Below are 22,481 nucleotides of genomic sequence, written 5' to 3' on the forward strand. Positions count from 1 at the left end.
AATTTTGAAGTTTTGTACTTTCACGGTGCTAATTCCTCCAAATGGTCAGACCGCATTATCTGGAGAGCCACAGTAAAAACCAAGAACCGTAATATAATTCTTGGCCCGTTTTTGCCTTTGTATTTTTGACTGAAGCGGCACCCAGCAACCGTCTAAGCATACGGTGTGAACTTTATTGCAGTATGTCTCAAACTCCCGGAATCCGGAGTTACTGCCCCAAGACACCACGCTGGTTCAGGACTCCACAGTCTCTTTCTGGACAACTGCTACAGCCTCCCAAATGCTCTCCTGATGTGCCTCCCCACCCTCCTGCCCCCGAGGCCGTGTGTTCTCCACACAGCAGCCACTGTGTAGGCAAAGAACCAGGGAGTCAGCAGGGGTGACTGACTTGACCATGGCTCTCAGATGGTAAGCAGCAGAGCCGCAATGGGAGCTCACCCAGTCTGACCTTGAATTAATCAATCAGTGGTAAGAACAGGGCTTTGGGATCAGACTGGCCTGTGGGTGGATCCCAGTTCTGCCATGCACTAGTTGTGTGAACTTCAGCACTTGACTACCTTTTCTATTTTCAGATTTCTCTTCTGTAAAATGGGCCAATAATAACTCATAGAGTTCTTTTTTTTTTTTTAACATTTTTATTTATTTATGAAGAGATCAGCCCTGTGCTAACATCTGCCAATCCTCCTCTTTTTGCTGAGGAAGACTGGCCCTGGGCTAACATCCGTGCCCACCTTCCTCCACTTTATATGGGACGCCACCACAGCATGGCTTAACAAGCAGTGCATTGGTGTGTGACCGGGATCCGAACTGGTGAACCCCAGGTCGCAGCAGCGGAGCGCACGCACTTAACCGTTTGCGCCACCGGGCCGGCTCCTGTAACTCGTAGAGTTCTAATGAGGAGTCAGAGAGGCCATTTGTAGCAGGGGCTGTCAGGGCCCCAGTGCCTTACTAATTCCTAGTGCTGGGGCCAGTGTCTGCGTCTTGTTGACAGGGGGCTTTCTCACAAACCACAGGCCTCCCTGCACAGGCAGAGTGGAAGCGCTGAGGAATTCATACGGGTAGGAGCATCCTTCCACCGTGACTGGTAGAATATAGCTACCCCAGCTTCCTCTCCCTTTGCGTGAAATAAATCTGAGGCATGTGTTCTACACTGTTTCCAGAGCTCCCCCACAGAATTAAGACCCAAAGGCCCACTGTGGTAACTGCCTTGATAAAATACTGTTTATTGGCTGTCTCCTCTTCCCTGTTTCATTCCCCGACTATAGTATTTCCCGAGACCACCTACCTGCACTCAAATTGTCTCAGGGTCTGCTTCTGGGGAATGCAAACTAAAACATAAAGCAATCATTTATTCATTCAACAGATATTTATTAAGCCCTTCTATGAGTCAGACTGTGCTAGATCCTGGGGAGATTGCAGTGAACAAGACAGAAGGTGTCCCTGCTCTCGGGGAGCTGAAAGTCTGGGGGACAGGCAATGGCAAGAAAACAAATAATGCTATCATTTTGGATCATGATAAGTATTGTGAAGAAAATGATGTGATAGTGATGGGAGCAGTTTACATGGAGTGGTCAGAGAGGGCCTCTCTAAAGAGCTGATATTTAAGCTGAGACATGAAGGATGAGAAAGGGGCGAGCCATGAAACAATTTGGAGGAGCATTCCAGAAAGAGAATAGTAAGTACAAAGGCTCTGAGATAAACGTGCGCTTGGGGCATTGAAGGAGCAAAATAAAATTATGTAGTTGAAGGGTAGTCAACTAGAGAGAACGTGCTAGAAGTAAGTAGTAAGAAGTAAGTGAGTAGGTTGGAGAAATAAAAGTAAGCAGAGGCCAGATCATGCAAGCCCCAGGACACTGTAGAAAACCTGGATTTTATTGCAAAGGCAATGCCAAGACACCGGGAGTTTTCAGCAGACGAGTGATGTGATCTGAGTTAATAAAACTAACAAACTCTCTCAGGCTGTGTGTGGAAAATAGTCTGTAGGAGACAAGGGCAAGGGCAGAACCAGGAGATGGGTTAGCAGGCTACTGCAGTCGTTTTTGATGAGATGGTGGTGGCCGGCGCTCCAGTTGCAGCAGAGGAAGGAGGGGAGGGTGGGAGGTGGATAGATTAGAGACATTTTGGGGTTGGGGCTGACAGGACTTGCTGACAGACTGAGTGTGGAGATGGAGGGAGAGGAAACAGTGACTCCTCGGATTCTCCTAGAGCAACGGGGAGGACGCTTGGGGCACTGACTGAGATGGGCCAGACGGGGCAGGGACAGGTTTCGGCTGAGGATGTGCGTGTGGAAACGGAGAGCTCTGTGTGAAGTCAGAGACGGCATGAGACCCCCAGGAGAGGCGCCCCTGGGCAGCTGAACTAGGGGTCTGTAACCCCGGAGGGGTCCAGGCTGGATGCAGCGATCGCGAAGTCTTGAACCCACAGGGCAGCGCTGTCCAATTGAAATAGAATGCGAGCCACGCAGCAATTTAAAATTTCCCACATTAAACAAGCGAAAAGAAAGAGATGAAATTAATTTCAATAATATATTTATTTAACCCAATATATCCCAAATATTCTTTCCACATGTAATCGATATAAAAATTATCGATGAGGTATTTTGCATTCTCTCTTCGACATCCGTTGTGGTTCACACTTGCAGCACACTTGACTCGCACTCGCCACATAGCCGCTCAGCGGCCACACCCCGGCTGGGGCTCCCCTGGGGTTCGGCGCGGCAGTGCAGGACTTCCAAAGCCAGGAGCCTGGCCGCGCCCGGACTGCAGAGAAGGAGGCACTTCCGTTGAGACAGCCCGGACCGACGTCGCGGCGGAACGGAAGTCGCGGTGCGCGCGCAGCGGCGGGCGGCCGAGCGGGGAGCCGGGCCGCGCAGCTTTGGTTGCGGGCGGTGGGCCGCGGGCTGCGGAGGTGAGCGGCGCGCCGGCGGTGGGCTGTGCGGCGCCGTGGCCCGCGCCGGGGGCGGACGGGCGGCGCAGGCCCGGGAGTGCGCGGCGTTCCAGGGGAGGACGGCGAGGTCCGACTGGCGGGCTTCGCACCCCAGCCCCGCTGCCTGCTGGCTTGTGACCTTGGGCGGGTCACCCCTCTTGCCCCCCGAGCCTTAGCGTCGTCACCTGTGGAGTGGGGATGATCGCAGAACCTGCGTCGCGGGGTTGCTGTGAGGATCAGACACGGCGATCCCGGGAAGCGCTTAGCCCACGCCTGACGCGCGGGAACCGCCCAGTGAAATGTTTGGGGTGCTTTATTGTTTGTGTTTATTTATGCTGAGATGAGACAGTTGTCTCGTGGTGACTGCCGACTACTAGTTAATTTCTGGGCCCCCACAGATTGTGCTGTGCAGGCGTTTTATTTGTATTATCACGTTTGATCCTCACAAAAAACGTGGAGATGGGTACTGGTATTTTCCCCATTTTACACGTGAAGAAATGACAGCACCCAGGTGCCCAGAGTTACCTGGCCAGGCAGCTGTTGGGGCAGACTCTGACTAGGGTCTTAACCACAATGCTCTATACCCACCGTAAGAGGGGTTGTGAGCTGCAAATGTGAAGTTACTGAAAACGTACTATGTGCCAAGTTCAGTTTTTAATATCATCTTTAACTCGCGCAACACCTCTGGGAGGTAGGTCCTGCTTTTATCCTTATTTTACAGATGTGGAATACAGGAATTTGACTTGCCCAAGGTCACACAACAAGTAAGGGGCAGAACGAGTGACTTTAAAGCTCACCTAAAAGTCCACTGTTCTCTGACACTTGAAGGTAGGTTAGCACTGGCCCTGCCTGAAGTGCTGGTGGCGTATAGAGCAGTGATCAGGGAACAGGCCACCTCTGCTCATTTTACATGTATGGCACCTGCTAGAAGGAGATGCTGAGAGTGTAGAAATGGATGAGATTTGTTCCCTGCTTTCAGGGACCTCCCAGCTTATAAGGGATGGCAGAAGTGTAAGTAGTAATTAACAGCAAAGTGTGATGAGTCTCATGAGAGTTAGAAGGAGGCTTTGGGAACCAAGAGGAGGACCCCAACTAGGGTTTGGAGATGGTGGCCAGGACAGGCTTCCAGCAGGAAGCAGAGACCTAAAAGTAGCATGGGAGTTGGCCAAGTCAGTAGAGAGAAGATATACCAGCCAGAGAGAACAGCATGTGGAAAAGCTTAGAAGCTAGATGTCTGGTAGGGCTGGAGTGAGGCAGGCAGGCTGGAGAGATGGGGTCCAGTAAGAATATGTGGTGAAGAGACTGTCTCCATCCCTTGTACTTCGAGTTGCTTAGGTTCCTTCCTGGGAGGCAGCCACTGTTTCTTTTGCGCCTAGAGATATTGTGGGCGCGTTTACAAGTAGGTCATTTTGCACCTGTAAGAGTATATCTGGAGGATAAATACCTGGGAATGAAACTGCTTCAGCGAAGGGTATGTTATGTTTGTAGTTTTGATAGAAAGTGGCAAATCGTCCACTGTAAAGATTGTGCCATTTTCCATCCCCCCAGCTGTGTGTGGTCTGGGTGGGAGGTTTGAAGGCATTGATTTGATACTCTTGGAGGATGGGTGGAGTCACTGATCAGGCATACAATGGGCATGTTAGATACTTTCCTTTTGAAGGAACTCAAAGGAAGGTGCCCTCAGACAGTAAGTGGTTTTCACAGTATGGAGAGGCAGTGTAGCAAGATGGCTAGGGGCACGGACTTTGCAGTAATACAGACCTTCATTTGAATTCTGGCTCCGCTGCTTACTGGCTGGGGGAGCTTAGGTAAATTCGTCAGCCTCTTTATTTCCTCATCTCTGAATGGGAGTAATAATAGTGTCTTTTGCCTGTGTTCAGGATTGCTGTGAAGATTTAATGAGTTAATACACTTAAAAAACCCTTGGAACTGTTCCTGGCACAAGATGCTGCTTTCTTATTTTGTCGGGGCTTCTCATCTCATCTTCACCGTCTCTCTGTTTTGAAAACTGACTGCCTGGATTTGCATCTCATCTCTGGCACTCCTTTGTGTGATCTTGGGCAAGTTGCTTCAGTTTTTTCACCTGTAAAATAAGGGATGATATTATTAAGAGTATCTTCTTTCTGGTTTCTATGAGGATTAAGTGTGTTACAATGCTAGAAGTGCTTAGAGCAGTGCCCTGTACATAGTGTTCAATGAATGTTGGTGATGCCTGTCATTCTTTTGCAGACTGTGGGCTGTTTTAGCGCCATGCATCCTTTACAGCGTGTCCTCCGAGCACAGAGGTGTCTGAGGTGGGGGCCCTTGGCCTCTGTGTCCTGGCTGCTGCTCAGGACCTGCAGGGCGTGTTGCAATCTCTCCAGCACCGCATGTCCCAGTCCAGAGACACAGCAGGAGGATGGAGTTCGAAAGGATTTCAGCTCCAGGCTGGCTGCTGGACCAACTTTTCAGCATTTTTTAAGAAGTGCTTCAGTTCCCCAAGAGAAGCTGTCTTCTCCAGACGTGGAGGACCCGCCCCCATATCTCACAGTGGATGAGCTTTTAGGAAGGCAGAGAAAAGGTTGGTTTTACTTTTCTTCTCTCTTTGGGCTTCCTGCTTTGTTCCTTTCCAGCATCCGTGGCCTGATTCTTTACTGTTTTTTTATTCCAGACCTGGCTTTGGAGGGTTAACAGTGTGGGAAGGCTGCTAAATTATGGAATTGTCAAACTCCATCAAGGAACATTAGTAGAAAGAAACTTACAGTGTTGGTACACGTGACTGGGGATAGGAGTCCTGGGGAGTCCCCTCTTTGGTTACCTTTGGAAACCCTATAATCTCTGTTCTAATTTTTATAATTTTATTTATTGATTTTTCCCCCAAAGCCCCAGTAGATAGTTGTATGTCATAGCTGCACATCCTTCTAGTTGCTGTATGTGGGACGCGGCCTCAGCATGGCCGGAGAAGCCGTGTGTCGGTGCGCGCCCGGGACCCGAACCTGGGCCGCCAGCAGTGGAGCGTGTGCACCCAACTGCTAAGCCACAGGGCCCGCCCTGTTCTAATTTTTAGATTGTCGTAAGTTATAAGGCAGCTTTCACAATTGGTGCTCTAGAAATTCACTGTTTATGCCTAGGCGGAGGTTTTCTTAGAAACATTTTGTGGGGGCTGGCCTGGGCATAGCAATTAAGTTCATGCTCTCCGCTTCGGTGGCCTCTGTTTTGCGGGTTTGGATCCTGGGCGAGGACTGACGCACAACTTGCCAAGCCATGCTGTGGTGGCATCCCATATAGAAAGTAGAGGAAGATGGGCACAGATGTTAGCCCAGGGCCAATCTTCTTCAGCAAAAAGAGGATTGGCAATGGATGTTAGCTCAGAGCTAATCTTCCTCACACACACACACAAAAAAAGAGAAAAAAAGGAAAAAGAAAAAAAAAGAGAAACATTTTGCAATTAGTTAAAATGCCTTAAAGAAAAGTTTGAAGAGACATTAAGGGACAACCAGACCTCTCCCCATTTCCCCTGTTTCAAGAAAGTATTTCCCTTTATAATTCTTAAAGATTTGGTTGTAATCATATGGTGCAAATTATTTGTAACTTGCTATTTTCATTTAACATTTTTCCAAATACTACACTGTTCATAATTAAATTTTAGAAAATTGGTACAAAATATGACATTGTGTTGTACTGTGATGTTTTCCAACCTGTCCCCTATAGTTGGACATTAGGTTGTTTCAAAAATTTTTATATTATAAATAACACTATAATAAGCGTCTCATATATATGTACCACAGACATATATATATCTATATGTATACATATACATAGGTAGATATTGCTTCTATTTTTTTTGTGTGTGAGGAAGATTAGCCCTGAGTTAACATCTGTTGCCAATCCTCCTCTTTTTGCTGAGGAAGACCGGCCCTGTGCTAACATCCGTGCCCATCTTCCTCCACTTTATATGGGACGCCACCACTGCATGGCTTGACAAGCGGCACATCCGTGGGCGCTCGGGATCTGAACCCCGGGGCGCCGCAGAGTGTGAGAACTTAACCGCTACGCCACTGGGCCGGCCCCATAGATATTGCTTCTATTAATGCTTTTTTCCACAATAAATCTGTAGGAGTTGAATTAGTAAATCAAGGAGTATGTACACCTGTGACTCCTAGGTATTTTGCAGTCCTTTATAATTTGTTGTTCCCCTCATTCCCTCTCTGACCTAAGTATTGGTGTTTTCTTTTTTTTTAGACAAGGAAAGTGAGCCAAGGAAGGTTTAAAAAAAAAACCTATTTTCTTTCTTTTTTTTTTTTATTTCCCCATTTTTCTCCCCAAAGCCCTAGTAAATAGTTGTATGTCATAGTTGCACATCGTTCTAGTTGCTGTATGTGGAACGCCGCCATAGCATGGCTGGACAAGCAGTGCATTGGTGCGTGCCTGGGATCCGAACCCCGGGCCGCCAGCAGCAGATCCCGCGCACTTAACTGCTAAGCCACAGGGCTGGCCCCTCTTTTTTTTTTTTTAAATACTGCTATTTTCTTTTGGTTTTCGTATGATTCTTTGTCATTCAGCTTTTAGTTCCATTTGGAATTTATTTGGGTCTGTGGATTAAAGTGTGCTGGTGGGGGCAGGGGTTGATACAGGTTTTTAGTTTGAAGGGGCTTGCCAAAGTGTGAAATTGGTGTTCTTAAAACTTTGTGCAGATGTATTTTATGTTATTATAACCATGCTTGCTTTCATTTAAGATGTTTGAAGTTACTGTAGGAAGTTGCCTCATTTTTATTTTGTGGTTTTATGGGCCCTCTGGCCACTGCCACTCCCTCTAGAGGCATGAGAGCCTCATTTTGAGAAGGAGGAGGGTAACATGGGAATTTAAATTTATTTTTCCCCCAGGTGGATAATCAACACTATCAGCTAGTCCTCCCTTTTCAAATTGTTTTTATAACCATATTTCCTTGATACTTAGGTGCATGTTTTCCCTGTATTTTAAATGACATGGCTTATAACTGGTATGTGTTTATAATGTAGTATTTCTTTTGTTTGTAAAGGCTGTCATTAATTTGGAGGTACATCTGGCAATTAAAGATGTCTTAGATTTGAGGCAACAGAGGATTTAGTGGATAACCAGTTGCCTCAGGTGTTTCTGGGGCATTTGGGAAGGAGACCTTTTGAGACGTGTGGTCCCTTTTTGTCTGCCTACCATGGAATGCCCCTCTCATTGCAGTCTACCTCGAGACCTATGGCTGCCAGATGAATGTGAACGACACAGAGATAGCCTGGTCCATCCTACAGAAGAGTGGCTACCTGCGGACCAGTAACCTCCAAGAGGTACACGCATTTCCTGCTTCCCTTTCTTTCCTGGGCCTCAGTGAAACTCTGCGTGTGTGCCAGTTGTTAGATGCAGTTTCGGGAACAGGGTACAGCCTGGTGAGAGTGAGTTCCTTGAGTAAAGTGTGTAGCATGAGACTGAGGTGTACTTTTGTTCCAGTCATTTTGGAAACTTTTATGGTGGTGCTCACCTTCAGGCAAGGACCTAAGTTAAATATGGGCTATGAGGAGGAGGGGAATGGGGAGTTAGTGTTTAATGGGTACAGTTAGAGTTTTAGTTGGGGAAGATGAAATAGTTCTAGAGGTTGATGGTTGCACAATAATGTGAATGGACATAATGCTACTGAACTGTACACTTAAAAATGGTTAAAATGGCAAATTTTATGTTATGTATGTTTTACCACAGTAAAAAAAGGGGGCCGTGGGCAGTGGTTCTACAAGGCTAATTTCAAAGATCATAATTTTCGTTTTTTTCCTTGCTCTCCACTCAGGCTGATGTGATCCTCCTTGTCACATGTTCTATCAGGTGGGAATTTGTTCTTTACCTAGGGAGCGAATATATCTTATATCATAATGCCAGAGCTCACAGTGCCATGCTGGCCTACTATGGAGCTGAGCCAATGGATTTGCCATTTTCCAGCAGTGGAGATAGTAACGATAGATGTGGTCGCCATTTGCTGAGCACGTACTGTGTGTCAGCTCCTGTGCTGAGCACTGTACATGCACTCATTTAGTTCTCACAACAACCCCATGAGGTAGGTGCTGTTACCAAACTCATTGTATAGAAGAGAGTGTGCTGAGGCACCTGACTTTTCCTGAGGGTTTTCTTGCAGCTCCTGGCACATGCTTATGATGTAGTTCCCATCGTAAGGGCTAGGGTGCAGTCAATGGCTGGGGAGTTCTTCTGAAGAGAGATGGGTGGCGTCATCAGAGGTGAACATACCCTGTTCTTACTTTGTTTCTGTGTACAAGCATAAGCATGTTAGTGTTAGTGTTCCCTCAGCTGGCTGTACTCTCACTGAATTAATCCAACATTTTTGTTCTGAGAGTCTCTGCTGCAAGACACTGAACTCGGTGCTTTGGGAGATTGAGAAAGGAACCCTTCCTCCGTGGAGCCTGGCTTTAAGGAGCATAGTCTGATGTGGGAGCTAGATAGACAAATGGCTCTAACATCTGGCAGAAAGCACTAGGTAAAAAAATCAATAAAAAGGAGAGATTGCAAAGAGCAGGGAAAAGTAGAGTTAAAGCGATAGGGTAGTTAAAAGGAGAATAAACTCTCCAGCAGAGGAGAGTGAGGAAGGCTTGTTGGGATCTGGAGATGTGCGGGAAGGGCGCCATTCTGGGAATGTGAATTATAGCAAGCACTGCTTCCGTTGGCTCCCTGCCTCCCTTCCCTAAGCCTTAGAGGTAGGTATTCATTTAAAGAGTTGAAGGTTATTTTCATTTTCTTCCCATTGTCCTACTCTTTGAGATTGCTCTGCAGTTTATTTTCAGGTTCAGGTGTACCTCTTGATCTCTGTAGGGAGAAGGCTGAACAGACAATCTGGAATCGTTTACGTCATCTCAAAGCTCTGAAGACAAAACGGCTCCGCTCCCGGGTGCCTCTGAAGATTGGGATTCTAGGTATCCGGTAATTTGCAGTTTTTGTGAGTTTTAAGACTTGGGCTCCATGTAGCCTTACATGCTAGGGTTTCCCTTAGGGGCTGGAGTCCCAGGGTGTGAAGAAATCTTATACACGCCATGCAGCTCTTGTACTTAATGTCAGAGGCTGTAGAATTAATGAAGTAAAGCTCATGAAAGGGCTTTTTGTAGTGCCTTGAAGTAACAGGTACTCAGAAAGTGGTATATCCTTCCTAGAGTCTACTATGGCTCGTGGTGGCACAGAGTGATGGATAGGAGCGAGTTTGGGGTCTGAAGGAGCAGCATGAATGTACAGTCTGGGCACCTTTCATCTTGACTCCTGCAGCATGCCCAAGTGAAGATCTAGATCTGCACTCACCAATATGGTAGCCACTAGCCACATGTGGGTATTTAAATTTAGTTAAACGTAAGTAATACTAAAAATTCACTTCTTCAGTCTCACTAGTCGCTTATTGACTGCTTAGTCACACTTGACTAGTGGCTGCCAGTTTGAACAGCATAGATAAAGAACATCTCCATCATAGGAAGTTCTGTTGGGCGGCTCTGATGTAGATAGCTGGGAAGCATATGTATATATTTTTTTTTGGTGAGGAAGATTTGCTCTGAGCTAACATCTGTTGCCAATCTTTCTCTCTCTCTCTCTTTTTTTTTTTGCTCGAGGAAGATTAGCCCTGAGCTAACATCTGTGCACATCTTCCTCTATTTTGTATGTGGGTCACTGCCACAGTGTGGCTTGACAAGTGGTGTAGGTCTGCGCCGGGGATCTGAAGCTGTGAACCTGGGCCGCTGAAGCAGAATGCACCGTGGATTTAGCCACTGGGCCCCCTGGAAAGCATATTTTAAAAATAAATATTCTGTAACCTCATGGTCCCAGAATTTAGTTAATTTATTTAACCTTAAAACAAACTGTGTCCATTGTTGAATAGTTAAATTAATTCCTCTTGATGATGGGTCAAAACATAGTTGGAGCATATCCTGTTACACAGATTAATGTACTAAGTGACACAGGAGGGTGGAAGGATTAGCTGAGGTGTTTTGTTCCATTTCAGCTCCTTCATTCTAGAAGCCCCTGGGTGTATATCTGTTAGGAATTTCAGAAATCCCCAAAGAAGTTTTTTTTGTTGTTGTGGTAAGATATATGTAACAAAATTTACCATTTTAACCCTTTTTAAATGTACAGTTCAATGGCATTAAGTACATTCACATTGTTGTGCAACCATCACCACCATCCATCTCCAGAACTTTTTCATCTTCCCAAGCTGAAACTCCATACCCATTAAACAGTAACTCCCTATTCCCCCCTCACCTCAGCTCCTGGCAACCACCATTCTGCTTTCTGTCTCTGTGAATTTGGCTACACTAGTTACCTCGTATAAGCGGAATTGTACAGTATTTATCTTTTTGTGACTGGCTTATTTCACTTGAATAACATCTTCAAGGTTCATCCATATTGTAGCATGTGTCAGAATTTCCTTCCTTTTTAAGGATGAATAATATTCCATGTATGTACATGCCACATCTGTTGATGGACACTTGGGTTGTTTCCACCTTTTGGCTGTTGTGAATGATGCTGCTAGGAACATGGGTATACAACCAAGAATAGTTCTTAAATAAATGTTTTCAAAGGGTGTTTATAATAAAATGGACTTTTTATTTTGATAGCCTTACTAATAACAATGGTTTTTTAGGATATGGAAGATATCAGCCTAGATGGTTACCTCATTTCTTATAGGTTTTAGCAAGTATTATGGGCAAGAAGAGGAATAAAGGGCATAAGTACAGTTGTATATAAGTAAGTTTTATTTATTTATTTTTTTATTGAAGTATAGTTGACATACAATATTATATTAGTTTCAGATGTTCAACGTAATGATTCAATGTTTATATACATTACAAAATGATCACCATGACGAGTCTTGTAACCATCTGTTACCATACAAAGTTTTTGCAATATTATTGACTATATTCCCTGTGCTGTACACTACTTCCCTGTGACTTATTTATAACTGTAAGTTTGTACCTCTTAATTTCTTTCACCTATGTTGCCCATCTCCCCACCCCACTCCCCTCTGGCAACCACCAGTTTGTTGTTTGTATCTATAAGTTTGTTTTCTGTTTTGTTTGTTTGTTTTCTTTTTTAGATTCCACATATAAGTGAAATCATACAGTGTTCGTCTTTCTGTCTCTGACTTATTTCACTTAGCAAAATACCCTGTACATCCATCCATCCATCCATCCATCCATCCACAAATGGCAAGATTTCATTCTTTTTTATGACTAAGGAATATTCCATTTATATATGTATATGATATATATATCATATCTTCTTTATCCATTCATCTATCAATGGATACTTAGGTTGCTTCCAAGTCTTGGCTGTTGTGCGTAATGCTGCAGTGAACATAGGGGTACATATATCTTTTCAAATTAGTGTTTTCGTTTTCTTTGGATAGATATATGGTATTTCTAGATCATATGGTATTTCTATTGAAATAGCTAGATCATATGGTATTTCTATTTTTAATTTTTTGAGGAAACTCCATACTGTTTTCCATAGTGGCTGTACCGATTTACAAGTAAGTTTTATTTTTAAAAATAAGTTCCTGACACAAAATGTTTTTTGATTGTAGCACCAAGTAATTTTCAGTTGAAAAAAAGGATGGTTCATATCTAGAAAGATTTTTGGGTGGTGGTTTAATTTTTCCAGGCATTTAATTGAATTGCTCTAGGGCCTTTTTCCTGTGGTTTTCTTGTGTAGGAAGATGCAGTTCCAGAGCCGTGGAAGTGTCAGGCAAATATGAGGAATGATGCTAAACGCTTAGAGAAGTTTCTGTGTCCTGGTCTCTGATCCAGCTGGAGATAACATTTACTGAGAAGAAGCCGTGAGATGAATTTGGGAACAAGTGCTTATTTCTTTTTCCTCCCAGGCTGCATGGCTGAGAGACTGAAGGAGGAGATCCTCAACAGGGAGAAAATGGTGGATATTTTGGCTGGTCCAGATGCCTATCGGGACCTTCCTCGACTGCTGGCTGTTGCCGAGTCAGGCCAGCAAGCTGCCAATGTGCTGCTCTCTCTGGATGAGACCTATGCCGATGTTATGCCAGTCCAGACGAGCCCCAGTGCTACTTCTGCCTTTGTGTGAGTCACTGACCAAGAGACAGGGAGTGAAGTTCTCCTCTCTCACTTTTAAAATAATGTTAATTTTATTACATTAAAAAAATTAATACATGCACGTAGTACAAAATACAAAAGACAAAAAATGATGTAGTAAGACCCTCTCACACTTGTCATCCCCATTCTCCTAGGCCACCTCTCAGAGGCAGCCACGTTAGTAGTTTCTTGTATAATCCTTTCAGGGGTATTCTTTGTGTATACATTCATATACATAATATGGGGTCTTTCCTACCCTCCCTTCTATATTCTTATTTTTTTCACTTAAGAAAATATATTAGGCTTTCCTGATCTTTTTTTCCCTCCCCTGATCTTTTAAGTTAAAAGAAAGAAAGATCTGGTGACAAAATAGTTCATATTTGTTGAAGAATATGCGGAAAAGATAGAAAAACATAAGAAAGTAAGAATTACCTATACTCCTACCACCTAGTGATAAACACTATTATCATTGTGGTGTGTGTCATTCCTGTTCTTTCCGTTGTCTTTATGTGTGTATGCTCTGTGTTTGTATTTATTTATAAAAATTGGCTCATGATCTACTTGGTTTTATAACCTTTTCTTATTTAAAATGGGGAACATTTTTTATGTCATTAAATTTTCTGTAACAGAGATTGGCAAATTGTTTTACAACCTGTTTTTGTAAATAAAGTTTTATTGAAATATAGCCATGCCCATTTCTTTACATATTGTCTGTGGCTGTTGGCCACTATGGTAGCAGAATTGAGTAGTTGTTAGGAGGATGAGTCTCTACTGTATGGTCTGCAAAGCCCAAAATATTTACTGTCTGGTTTTTTTTACAGAAAAGGTTAGCCACCTCGGTCATTTTAATGGCTGTCCAATACTCTGTTGTTGGAAATGTTTAATAAAAATAATAGCTGACATTTATTTAACAATTCTTCGGTGAACATCTTTGATACACTTCTATACATAATTATTTCCTTGAGATAAATTGAGGCTTTCATATATAGGATACAAATGAAAGAAAGTGATTTAACTTAGATACTTAGCATTTGGATCAGGAATGAGTGAGAAATGTAGAACCTTGTGTTTTAAAGCCAAGGTCTCCACTTCTTATACATACTTTATAATATTTATTTTTTTCTGGTCTGGATGTAAAAAGTTCAAACAGTATATACATAAACAGTAGAAAGTCTAGGTGTGGTATATTTACACCCGATTCCCTCACCACTGTGGTCCCTCAGGGTAATCACTATATCCACTAATTACAGTTTGGCTTATATTCTGTGATTAGATACTAGTTTTTAAAGATAAGAAATGTCTGCCTTAGTGGTTCTTAGATCTCAGATTGGTCCAGTGTGAGCATGTCGCCAAGAGAATTCAGAGCCAAACGATAATGCCAAGGGGGCTGTGACCTGCTCCTTGGGTTGGACCAAGACGTCCTGCTCCTGTTACTGAGTTCTGGTGCTTTCCTTCCCAGGTCTATCATGCGAGGCTGTGACAACATGTGCAGCTACTGCATTGTTCCCTTCACACGTGGCCGGGAGAGGAGTCGGCCTGTTGCCTCCATTCTAGAGGAAGTGAGGAAGCTTTCTGAGCAGGTGAAAAGTTCTGCAGACTTTCTTCCTGTGAGCGTGTTTGTGGGAGGAGGAGGAGGACAACCTTTCTAGTTTTGCAGCCTGTGCTATTTCTAAGCTGTACAAGTTTAGAGCCATACTTGCCAGAAAGAAATACCTGGGTGTGCATCTTCGATTTGTTGCCCACAAATTATAGGCAGATCCACTGTGAAGTTTGCTTAGGAGGCAGCACGGTGGAATGGAGAGAGTGTGAGTTTGGAATCAGATGATTGAGTGCAAATTCTGGCTCCACCATTCTCTGGCTTGGTGCCCTGGCACAGGTCATTTAATTATCTTCTTCACAGTTTCCCCATCTAGGAAAAGAGGATAAAATAATACCTTCTTTGCTGGATTATCAGAAGGGTTGTTATTGGAAGGATTTAGTAGTTTTTATTAAACGTTTAATGTTTAGTTAAATGTTTTTTTTTTTTTTTTTTTTTTGTGAGGAAGATCAGCCCCGAGCTAACATCTGATGGCAGTCCTCCTCTTTTTTTGCTGAGGAAGACTGGCCCTGGGCTAACATCCGTGCCCATCTTCCTCCACTTTATATGGGACGCCACCACAGCATGGACTGACAAGCCGTGTGTCGGTGAGTGCCTGGGATCTGAACCCGGGCTGCCAGCAGCGGAGCACGTGCACTTAACCGCTATGCCATGGGGCCATCCCCTAGTTAAATGTTTTTAAACCACCTGGCACATAGTAAGTTTTCAGAGAATGATTTATTAGTCTGTCTTTTCTAGGGAAACCTCTCAAATCTCTTGTTCTTTTTTTTTTTTTTTTTTTGGTGAGGAAGAGTACCCCTGAGCTAACATCTGTTGCCAATCCTCTTTTTGCTGAGGATGATTGGCTCTGGGCTAACATCTGTACCCATCTTCCTCTACTTTATATGTGGGACGCTTGCCACAGCTTGACTTAATAAGTGATGTGCAGATCCGCGCCTGGGATCTGAACCTGTGAACCCCGGGCCACCGAAGCGGAGTATGCAAAGTTAACCACTACGCCACTGGGCCAGCCCCTTCATTTTATTTTATTTTTATTTATTTATTTATTTAAAGATTTTATTTATTTCTTTATAGCCCCAGTAGATAGTTGTATGTCATAGCTGCACATCCTTCTAGTTGATGTATGTGGGACGCGGCCTCAGCATGGCCGGAGAAGCGGTGCGTCGCTGCACGCCCGGGATCCGAACCCAGGTTGCCAGCAGCGGAGCGTGCGCACTTAACCACTAAGCCAAGGGGCCGGCCCAGCCCCTTCATTTTATTACTGAGCCAGCTCGCTGGTTGAGGGACAGAGAATAGATGAGGGTAGTGAATTAGAGCAGAGGCCAGAGGGGAGATATCTGCTGCCTTCCCCCTTTTGAGAGCTGGTTCCTCAGCCCTTGAGGAGGTCTCTTCCCTAACCCTAGGCCTGAATGTTCCAGCCCTGCGGAAGAGGACAGTTGGTGGGACGATGGAGCTTTTCTTCCACCAGAGTCGCCCTGTTCCCTTACTTGCGTGGCTCGGGAACCATGGGAGGCTCGCCCCTGCTCCTGTTCTGAGTCAGCAGTTTGCCTTTGTTCTTACGTTCTGGCAATGCCCTCTTCTCTTCCCCTGTCCCCGTGTTCTCAGTTCCTTGATTTGGTCCTTGGCTGCTCACAGGTGCTGTGAGGTATTCTCCATACCCCACCTCTGCAGTGCTTCCTGGTCTCAAGTTGTCTCCTTCCTCTCCCCTTCCAGCTCCCCCGCAGTACTAAAACTCACTCCTTCAGGATAGAGACATTCTGTTTAAATAGATTAAGGTGATCACAGAAACTCCCTAACCTCTAGGTTATTTGCATATAAAAGAAGGAACTTAACATTAAAGTGAATCTTAGTAAATTCAAGGCTATTGACTTGTGAAGAATTATGATTCTGCATTGTTTTAAAGTATCTGTTAGTCATTTATTTTGCTTATAGAGTCACTTTTTAAAAGATTTTTCTTTCATTTAGATTTTTAAACAGCAATTGCAAATAGAATAGAATATTGTTCCTTTATAGAATGTTGTTTATTCATTCAAACAATGGTTATTGATTGAAAGTTGTTTAAGTAAGCAGCCTCTTTATAAAGCCTCTATTATCTTTTTATATAAAAAAAATTTAAATACCTAGAAAAGAAAGAATATTATAATGACCTCTCTTCCCCAACTAACAATAATTTAAATTTAATAATTATTACATTTTGCCTTATTTGCTTTATCTGTTTTTTTTGGTGTTAATAAAGTATTTCAAAATACAGCATGACTTTTCACCCTTAAGTAATTATGCATCTCTAAAAAATGAGGATATTGTCGATACCATTAATTCTAACACGATTAACAAAATCTGCTAAATATCATCTCATCCTAGTCCACCCATATTCAAATTTTCCCATTCGTCCCATGACTCTTTGTGTTTGGTTGTTATGTCTTTTTATATGTGTATGTATTTTACTTAGTTTTATATCTTGCCTTTTTTTTAGTAAACTTTTTGTTCTGGAATAACTTTAAATTTACAGAAAAATTGCAAAGATAGAGTTACCTCTGATGTTAACATCTTACTTAACTTTGGTGTATTTGTCAAAACTAAAAGATTAACACTGGTACATTGCATTAAACTAACTTCAGACTTTATTCTTTTTTTTTTTTTTTTGTCAGGAAGATCAGCCCTGAGCTAACATTCATGCTAATCCTCCTCTTTTTGCTGAGGAAGACCGGCTCTGAGCTAACATCTATTGCCAATCCTCCTCCTTTTTTTTTCCCCCCAAAGCCCCAGTAGATAGTTGTATGTCATAGTTGCACATCCTTCTAGTTGCTGTATGTGGGACACCGCCTCAGCATGGCTGGAGAAGCGGTGTGTTAGTGCGTGCCCGGATCCGAACCTGGGCCGCCAGTAGCGGAGCCTGTGCACTTAACCGCTAAGCCATGGGGCCGGCCCTCAGACTTTATTCTGATTTTGTCAGTTTCCCCGCTAATGTCTTTTTTCTTTGTCAGGATCTAATCTAGAATCCACATTGCATTTAGTATATCCTGTTTTTTAAATTTACATTGTGTCACAACTTGTAAAACTAAATAGTCTTTATGGAAACTAGAGTCATGAAGGTTGATTATGATCAGGAAGAAAAAAGTGATAAAAAAAATATTTTTATGTAGTTGTGATCTCACTGTCCAAGCAATTTTGTATCCTGTCTTTAATAGTGTGAGCATTTTCCCATGTCACTGACAGCTTTTAGCTTTATTTTTACATCAGTGTAGCCTTCCTTGGTGTGGATGCACTGTGATTTACTTGCAGGACAACAGCTTGCAAATTGCTTTCAAGTCTTCCCCTGTTAAAATGGTGCTGTGTAGAAGTACATCTCTATGCATTAATCTTTGTCCATCTTTATGGTTATATCCATAAGATAAGTTCCTAGACATGCCATTATTGAATAAAGTTTAAAAAAAGTTATAAAGGACATTATTTGGACAATTGGTAAAAATTTGATTTATGGAATGTGGATTAGATAGTTGTGTTATATCAATATCTCTAATTTTGATAATTGTCCTGTGATTATGTGGGAGAATGTTCTTATTTTCGGGAAATATATACTGAAATATTTAGGAGTAAAAGAGTCTAATGTTTGCAACTTGTCTCAGAAGGCTCAGAAAAATGTGTGCTTGCATGTGTGTGTATAGACAGAGAGTGTGTATATGAGTGTGTGAATGTGAGTGAAACAAATGGGGCACAATGTTAACCATCAGTGAATCTGGGCAAAGAGTATATGGGAGTTCTTTGTAGTATTCTTGCAATTTTTCTGTAAGTTTGAAATTATGGCAAAATAAAGTTACAAAAAATAGTCTTCATAGCAACTGTTATGCTTTTTCTTTCTGAAATTTTATGATGCAAATTTTCAAACAGGTTAAAAGACTAATACAGTAAACATGATTATTAACATTTGTCATATTTGCTTTATCTACCTATGTCTATAGATGTATAAATATATTTTTTCCAAACCATATGAAAGTTAAGTTGTAGACATCAGACCACTTAACTTGGATAATTCAGTATACCTCTTGTCAGCATAAGAATTTTTCCCGTTGTAACCATAATACCATTATCACATGTAGGAAATTTAACAGTTAACTAATAACATTAGATAATATTATCTAATATGCAGTACACAGTCAAAATTTATTAATTGTCCAAAAATTTCTTATTGCTGTTTTATTTTCAAACCAAGATCCGATCAAGATTCGCATAGTTTTATCTGGTGGTTTTATTTCTTCTGTGTCTCTTGATCTGAAACAACTCTTCCACGTTTTTGTTCTTGTTTTGCTTTAAATGATGCATTACTCTTTTGAAGAGGTCAGCTGTGTGGATTTGTCTGATTGCTGCTGCTTGTTGTCATTTAGAATATTCCCCTGAATTCTGGTAAACTGAAAGTTAGGTGTAAAAGCTTGATTTGATTTACGCTAAATATTTTTGGCAAGACTACTTTGTAGGCGATGATTATATCACGTTGAGCTGACAGAATGTTGTTATAATTTGATTTATGGTGTTATAAATTAACCATTATTATTGAGCATTGAGTTTGCATCTAGCTTTTTGCTATTCTAAAAAATGCTTTGAAGATTGTTTTTTACATAAGGTTTTATTCTGAAGTTCAGTTCTTCAGACAAGATGCCCAAGCATGAAATTATTGGGTTAATTATTGAGGTAAAGACAGAACACATTTATGGATGGCTCTTGGTAGGTTCAGCTAATTTTAATTAGTGATTTGGTGTGAAGCTACCAAACAAGTTTTTAAATTGCCTCCAATATATTTATTTTTTCCAGTATGTTTTGCCTTTTTCAGGGGCTGAAAGAAGTGACACTCCTTGGTCAGAATGTTAATAGTTTTCGGGACAATTCAGAAGTCCAGTTCAATAATGCGGTGTCCACCAACCTCAGTCGTGGCTTCTCCACCAACTATAAAGCCAAGCAAGGGGGGCTTCGTTTTGCTCACCTTCTGGATCAGGTCTCCAGAATAGATCCTGAAATGAGGATCCGTTTTACCTCTCCCCACCCGAAGGACTTTCCTGATGAGGTGAGTATCGACAGTGAACTGTGCCAAACTGGTATCTGTATCCTTAAGCATGCCAAAGGCTGGACCCAGTAGGGTGCAGCAGAGGCCTCGAGTCCTGCTCAGGGGACCCTGTGGTGTGTTGCTGTATTGCCCTCTGAATCTGCGGGCCCTTAGGAAAGATTTCAAGTCTACCAAGGTGGGGCCAGAGATAGGACTGCTATTAATGGGAGGTTAAGACCACCTGTTGCGACCATGAGGGCTGTGCAGAGAGAGGCTTTATTACAAGGTGGTGTGGGCAGGACAGGAAGGGAGGCAGTATGATACAGTGGGAAGCATCCAGACTTTGGCCTCAGACAGACCTGAGTTCATTCCTAGCTCTTCCAGGGCTTTACTGGTAGGGGCAGCCTTTTCGACGTGTCATCTTCATCTGTAAAATGGGGTTAATAATCACCTCCTGCTTTGGGTTGTTAGGTAATAGATATAATGTGTGGCAGGTACTTTGCAAAGTGCCTGGTAAGGAGTATGTAGCCCACATGTGAAACCTTTTTTTTTTTTTTAAAGTTTTTTGTTGTGGTGAAATGTCTTTTGGTCCCATCTCTACCTTTACCCCTCTGGATTATTTGTCTTCTTTCTGAGTTGTAAAAGTTCTTTATGTGTTCTTGATGCAAATCCTTTGTCAGTATGTTTTTTCAAGTATTTTATCCTAGTTTCCATTCTTGATGGTATCTTTTAAAGTAGCTAATTAGTTTGTGAGTTGGATGAAACAAATGCCGTTTTTCTTTTCTTGTCTATGTCAGCACTACCCCTAAATAACCCCATGGCTTGAATCTGACCTCTACTTGCTTTCTTCACTCTTTGAAAGCCGAGGTGCCATCAGGTGAAATGTCTGGGACAGACAGAACATGACTTGAGCAAAAGTAAAGGGTTTGGGTAATTCATGTGTTTGGATTAATCAGCCTCTTAATTACTTGAAAATGAACCTTGGCAGAGAAACAGAGGGAGTGGTATTTCTTTCTGCAAGATTTAGTGAGACTTTGATGACCTTTGATGTGTTCTATTTGATCAGGTGCTGCAGCTGATTCATGAGAGAGACAACATCTGTAAACACATCCACCTACCAGCCCAGAGTGGAAGCAGCCGTGTGTTGGAGGCCATGCGGAGGGGGTCAGACTTGCTTGGGGAGGAGACATCCCACACCTTTCCACGTTTCCTTAAGGACCAACACTTAAAGTGTCTTAAGAACCTAGCATAGTGTGTGGCACGTCGTAGCTGCTCAATAAATGTTTATTAAATGCGTAGACCCGTGGACATTGAAACTTGCTTCTGTTCACCCTCTGAGCATAGACTAAGGACTGGATCACTCATTTCATTTGTTTAGCATGTTTTTTATTAAGCGTCTACTGTGTGGCACACTCTGAGGTTTTAGTCCTTTAGCTTTTAACATTAACGTTTTTTAGGTTGGAATCTAAATGTAGCTCTGTGTGTTCCCTTACACCGGGAATAATAACCATTGCAGGGATAAGACTGAAAGGAGAATGTGACAAATGGCAAGCTGTAAGGACCCAGTGCTTTGCTTTGTTTTCCAGACTGGCAAAGAGTTTGAGAGATCCTCTTAAATATTTAATCTGTCTTCATTTATTAGTTAAATAAAAATATATTTTTTAAATATTTAAAATAATTATCTTCTTGAAGTAAAAAATCATAGGCTCTAGATTAGGTTACAGTACGGGATTTGGATCACAAAGGCTCTTTTGGACACTTTAACCTACTCTTGTACTGTCTTGTGTGGATGAGAAACCATTGCATGTGGTAATTCGTAGAGTCATCTTTCTATAGCATTCATTTAAAGAAGATTGGTTCATCTCAGCCTTTTCTTTTTCTTCTTTGTTGCAGATATTCACGAGAAGCTTATGTGGAGTTAATTCATCATATCAGAGAGTCTATTCCAGGTACATGTGAGAAACGTGTTCTGCTGAGCGTGTTTCTCTCCCAGTGACCGCAGTCGTCTTGGTCAGATACGGGCAACACTGTGGCGGTACCTTGTGACGCCTTTTCCTCTTCTTTTGCTCCTCTTCATTGCTCTCTCTCTCTTTACTTCTTTCTTAGTTTTGCTAGAACTCCTCAGAGGTGTGGATCTGCTTGTGGCCTCAAGGTTAAAGAGATTCCTTTTCTATAGTCTTTGTGTTTCTGAACATATGAGAGAGACCTTGTTCCTTCTCACTAGCTGGCAGAGTTATAGTCTAAATTAATTCTGATTTGAGGGCAATTGATACCTTTAAAAATGTATACTTGAAGGTAATTCCTTTCCTCTTATCTTCACCCTCACTCCCGTTTCTCTTTTCTCTTCCTCCTAATAAAATTACCCTGTAGTCTTTTAGTTTAGATTTGGTTGACAATGTCTACATTTTTTTCCCAAATTTCAAATTATTGTGACTTGTATTATGCACACGTACTTCCATTTTGAGTGTGGAGCTTCTCTGGGCCGCAGTTTCCTCGTCTATAAAATGGAGTTAATAGTTCACCTCATTGGATTGTTGGGATAATTAAATAGATTAAATTAGATAGATACTAAAGTGTAGCATTTAGTAAGTATTCAGTAACTAGTAGTTACTGTTACTACTGTCTTAAATGAACATTGTGATAAACTAACTTCAAAAGTACGTTTGGGGGCTGGCCCAGTGGTGTAGAAGTTATTGAGTGCTCCGCTTTGGTGGCCCAGGGTTCGCGGGTTCAGATCCCAGGCGCAGACCGATGCACCATTTATCAAGCCATGCTGTGGCAGCATCCCATATATAAAGTAGAGGAAAATGAGCACAGATGTTAGCCCAGGGCCAA

At 42.5% G+C, this 22,481-nt stretch overlaps 1 protein-coding gene across 2 annotated transcripts in view; it reads left to right on the forward strand.

Moving 5' to 3' along the window:
• The first annotated feature begins 2,823 nt into the window (after positions 1 to 2,823).
• Positions 2,824 to 22,481, forward strand: part of CDK5RAP1 (CDK5 regulatory subunit associated protein 1) — a 36,676-nt gene continuing 17,018 nt past the window's right edge. The window contains exons 1-10 of one of the 2 annotated variants that reach the window (XM_058562919.1): positions 2,824 to 2,907; positions 5,155 to 5,485; positions 8,120 to 8,223; positions 8,715 to 8,749; positions 9,746 to 9,846; positions 12,792 to 13,002; positions 14,474 to 14,594; positions 19,437 to 19,667; positions 20,713 to 20,810; positions 21,540 to 21,595. In XM_058562919.1, coding sequence (XP_058418902.1) covers positions 5,176 to 5,485; positions 8,120 to 8,223; positions 8,715 to 8,749; positions 9,746 to 9,846; positions 12,792 to 13,002; positions 14,474 to 14,594; positions 19,437 to 19,667; positions 20,713 to 20,810; positions 21,540 to 21,595 — 1,267 coding nt within the window. In that variant the 5' untranslated portion in view covers positions 2,824 to 2,907; positions 5,155 to 5,175. Of the gene's footprint in view, positions 2,908 to 3,060; positions 4,986 to 5,154; positions 5,486 to 8,119; positions 8,224 to 8,714; positions 8,750 to 9,745; positions 9,847 to 12,791; positions 13,003 to 14,473; positions 14,595 to 19,436; positions 19,668 to 20,712; positions 20,811 to 21,539; positions 21,596 to 22,481 lie in introns of those variants that run through there. The other variant, XM_058562918.1, reaches the window with a different exon arrangement.

This window comes from Diceros bicornis, chromosome 19 (genome assembly GCF_020826845.1).
Source record: "Diceros bicornis minor isolate mBicDic1 chromosome 19, mDicBic1.mat.cur, whole genome shotgun sequence".
Classification (NCBI taxonomy): domain Eukaryota; kingdom Metazoa; phylum Chordata; class Mammalia; order Perissodactyla; family Rhinocerotidae; genus Diceros; species Diceros bicornis.